At 41.5% G+C, this 4,502-nt stretch overlaps 1 protein-coding gene across 1 annotated transcript; it reads left to right on the top strand.

Moving 5' to 3' along the window:
• On the top strand, nucleotides 1-3,854 carry LOC121794375 (transcription factor PIF1-like). Its single transcript, XM_042192507.1, has 8 exons — nucleotides 1-385; nucleotides 481-1,135; nucleotides 2,442-2,540; nucleotides 2,620-2,685; nucleotides 2,769-2,834; nucleotides 2,965-3,363; nucleotides 3,452-3,530; nucleotides 3,620-3,854. The coding sequence occupies exons 1-8, from the start codon at nucleotides 294-296 to the stop codon at nucleotides 3,622-3,624; spliced, it is 1,461 nt and encodes a 486-aa protein (XP_042048441.1). The 5' UTR covers nucleotides 1-293; the 3' UTR covers nucleotides 3,625-3,854.
• The last annotated feature ends 648 nt before the right edge of the window (nucleotides 3,855-4,502 follow it).

Here is a 4,502-nt window from a genome sequence, read left to right as displayed (position 1 = left end):
TTTATGGTTATTCAATTTGTTCGTTGAAGCTAAGAGAGGCATTATCTTCCCCTTCCCTTGCAGAAAAAGCCATTTTCCACAATCAACAATCATCAACATAGCACACACAAGAGAGAGAAAATTATTTTTACATTTATAGCACCTGCCGTTCTCACTCTCCTTAAATCCTCCCCCTTTTGGAACTCCCCATCCTTCAACCACACACATAACTACCTTGATTCTACTCTATTAATCTCTTTCCACGGCTTCGGATGATCAATTTCCAGATAACTTTTTGTTGAGATTTCGGAGTGATGAATCACTGCGTTCCGGATTTTCATGAAATGGATGAGGACGATTCGATTCCCACGCCTTCCAGTTTTTCTAGACTCAAAAAGACTACCACGTAAGCTTTTTGATGCCACTGCCCAAGCTTTAGCGAGATCGAATTTAGTGATTTTGAGTTTTTTTTTTTTTTTTTTTTTTTTTGCGAAATCGTAGAGGTGAAGAGGATATCATGGAGCTGCTATGGCAGAACGGTCAAGTAGTGGTGCAGAGTCAGAATCAGAGACCGCCGTATAGGGGCGGCAGCGGAGAGGTGGTGATTCCGTCGGAGAGGGAGATCAGATCGACCGCGGAGGAGCAGCAGCATTTGTTTATCCAGGAGGATGAGATGGCGTCTTGGCTTCTCGATGATTCCTCCTTCGATCGCGATTTTTACGCCGATCTCCTCTATTCCGCTCCTCCTCCTCCGCCTCTCACCACCGCCGCCGCTGAGATCCCGGCTCCGGTCGCCAGACCTGACAATCCGCCGCGGGTGCAGAATTTCGTGCATTTCTCGAGGCTCCCGATCAGGCCGAGGCCGGCGGCGCGAGAATCGTCCACGGTGGTGGAGTCAAATGACACGCCGGCGGCGGCACCGGAATCTAGGGTTTCTGACAGCGGGCCGCCGCTGAACGCGGATAGCGCCACCATGAGAACTGGAGGCACTTCGGCTGCCGCGGGTACATGTGACCTCACCGCCGCCTCGTCGCCCGGCAGCTCCCCGACCAGCTTCAGCGGAGATACGCATCAGCCGCAGCACAAGCCAGCAGCACTGCCGGAAGATCGGAAACGGAAAGTTAGAGAAGCCGACGATAATGAGTGTCAGAGTGAGGTAATCAATCAAACAGACCCACAACCTTCTTTATTTTATTTTATTTTATTTTCAATTAAAAACTATATACCCCAAAGAAGAAGAAGAAAAATAGGAGTATTTCCTTTGTTTCTCTGTTTTGCGTTTTACTTATTTTTAGCCAAAAAATTGTTTTCGTGTATTTTTGGTGTGGCTTGGGCGTGAGCGCAGTCTGACTGACAAGGGGTGCATGTTAGCAGCTAACCGTAACAAATAACTGACGTGCGCCGTGAACACATGATGCAACCTGTATTTTGCCACGTGGGCATGAATTGAGAAAATTTGGGAAATTGTGAGTGGCTGATGGAGCAATGATTTCAGCGCGAGCTGACGGCCCTCTTTATCTCTTGGGAGCCTCCACTGCAAATTAGGATGCGTCTTATTCACAGATATTTCTATAAATTAGTATTTATTTTCCCGAGTTTCGATACAATGAATTTAGGTTCTGACAGAAGGATTCAATACAGTCTATCCACACACCATTGACTGCAAATGCGGTTATCCTGGATAGATTGGGGCGGCTTTGGAGTTATTTGTTTCTTTTTTATGGAATATACACAATGGTCCCTGAACTAATAGTTAGAGGAGAAACGTTTTAAGAAATAATGAATAAACATTGGTTCTTCAAATTCTGAGCTAATAGTAGGAGGAGAAGCGTTTTACCAATTGAGTTGGGTACAACAAGAGACTTTTCATTATTAAATGGACGTGTATGAGACGGGATGTACTGTATTTGATAGTCTCTGATTCACTTGGCCCTTTGAGTTGTGGAGTAGTTTCTTGGGAAAAATAATGTTTCTTAATCTTAAAAATTGAGTGTCGTTGTTTTTGGGAAAAAAAGGATATTCATAAATATAGCGTGTTGATCACAGATCTTGTCAGATGTGTGGCGGCTGAGTCATCATCGATCTGTGATTTATAATCTGATTTATTTGTTATTGTTATTTTCTTTGGATTTAAAGCTGGTGGTGTGTGCCTGGATGGAGGTTGTGATACTGACCGACCCTTGGTATTTATTACAGCCAAGATGGGGATCTGTTCTAGGTTATTGAACCTGAACTTTAATGCTGCAAATAAATGCTACTATATGGGCTTGTTTAAATTCATGCTCAGCTCCAAGTGATCTGTTAATGTTGTGTAGTTATCTAAATAACACTAATTAGCACTTCTTCTTACTGCTGTATATGATGCACCTGGTTTATTATTGTAAAATTAGGTTCCTGTACAAGGGTTCATGATCAGAAGATTGCTCCCTTCAACTAATACATTTCTTACTCAAATGGTATAGGATATCGAGTTTGAAGCTGCTGAATGTAAAAAACAAGGCTGTGGTTCAGCGTCGACAAAGAGATCACGTGCTGCAGAAGTTCACAACCTGTCAGAGAGGGTTCGTACATTGTCGAAAGTTTAAGTAATTTGGCACTGGTTTTGTTTTGGCATATGATTGAAGGTTGTTACTCTTGCAGAGGCGGCGAGACAGGATAAATGAGAAAATGAGGGCACTACAAGAACTCATCCCACGTTGCAATAAGGTCTTGCAGTTTAGTTGCTATATACATATATATAGCCTTAAGTTTGAATTAACTTCTCATTTCAGCTTTTTTTATGGATACAGTCAGACAAAGCTTCAATGCTGGATGAGGCTATTGAATACTTGAAATCACTTCAATTACAAGTACAGGTAATTAATTACCTTGTTTTGTTGGTATCAGTATGATGTGATTAACTCTAATCATGTACTGCTGTCATTGAAATTCATCCATGACCATTTGCTGATTTCCCTACTAAAAAGGTTGCTCGATTTTGTGCAGATGATGTCGATGAGTTGTGGGATGGTTCCCATGATGTATCCGGTGGGGGTGCAGCAGTACATGCCTGCTGCTATGGGGTTAGGAATGGGGATGGGAATGGGGATGGACATGGGAATGAGCCGTCCGATGGTCCCTTATCCACCTATGATGGCCGGCTCAGCCATGCCAAATCCTGCAGCCGCGGCAGCTCATATGGGTCCTAGATTTCCCCTCCCTCCATTTCATATGCAACCAGTTCCCGTACCCGATCCTTCAGCATTACAGCCTACTAACCGCACAGATCATGTCTCAAACTCGACTGCTATTCCTCAGAATCAGAACCAGCCAAGGTTTCAAAACTTTCCCGATCCGTATCAACAGTATCTTGGTTTCCACCCCACACTACTACCAATACCACAGGCAAGATTGATCTCTACTTATTAGCAACCATCTACTATCTTGTGACTTTTTCATTTTTGTTGAGTTGTGAAAAATCTGAATTTTGCAGAATCAGGGGGTGGTGCAGCATGACGCCAACAAACCAAGCACCAGCAAAGATATTGGCAACCCACACAACCAGCAAACTGGTATAAAAACATTGCTACTTTTTGAGGCATTTCACATCATACAATGAGTGAATTTGTGACCAAGATAAAGAAATTATGTAATTTTGCAGGATAATTTGCGCGAACATTGCAGATCGGGAGGCTGTCGTTCCACCCGACTAAATTTTGTTACTGAGTAGACACGAAAATATATAATTATGTATCCTCTAGCTAACATAATTTGATATAACACATGTATACTAATGATGATCTTTAGCATAAGTTTTTTTTGTTACCACTCTTGGTATCTAGAAATGAGTTGTTTATTTTGTGAAATGGAGATCTGAAATACGTGATTATTTGAAATACCCCTAAAGCTGGAATCATATCAATTGCAAGGAGATTGACTATATATGAGAAAGGTAGTAGTGTATACTTGATGTTTTTTACATCTTACCCTCGAATTTCAATTGGTTCGAGAAGACAAGTTGGGTGGTGGAATATGCTAGTTGAAATATAAATGACTTTTAATGATATTCAAAGTTGCAGAAGTTAGGGAATAGTATTCGTATTTAGATGATGTTCTTATCTTGATAATCTGTGAGAAGTATGGAGAGAGATTCGATAATTTGTGGCGATACTTATTTGTAGCAGAAATAAATAGTAGTAGTAACATGGAGCACAACAATACAAGTTTAATCAACTACTTCTCCAAGCAGGCAACTTTCTTGGATGTCCAGTCCAGTCATCAATAGTATGAACAAAAACACCATGCTCAATTTTAATGTCACATCTTCTCTCAGACTCAGTATATCATCCTAACATGATAACTAGTTTTTTTTTGTAAAATTTCATGGTCTTGGGCTTAAACTTTGAAGCTCGACAAAATATAGACCTGAGCAGAAATAGACCAATTGTTTAAAGAGTCTGCTATATGGGCCGGGTTGAGGAGAATCCGGGTTTATCCGATCCATCCTATTTATTCCCATTTATTTCCATTAGCTTAGCTTGCAT

The sequence above is a fragment of the Salvia splendens genome, chromosome 3 (assembly GCF_004379255.2).
Source record: "Salvia splendens isolate huo1 chromosome 3, SspV2, whole genome shotgun sequence".
Classification (NCBI taxonomy): domain Eukaryota; kingdom Viridiplantae; phylum Streptophyta; class Magnoliopsida; order Lamiales; family Lamiaceae; genus Salvia; species Salvia splendens.
This window is presented reverse-complemented; position numbering and strand designations above follow the sequence as displayed.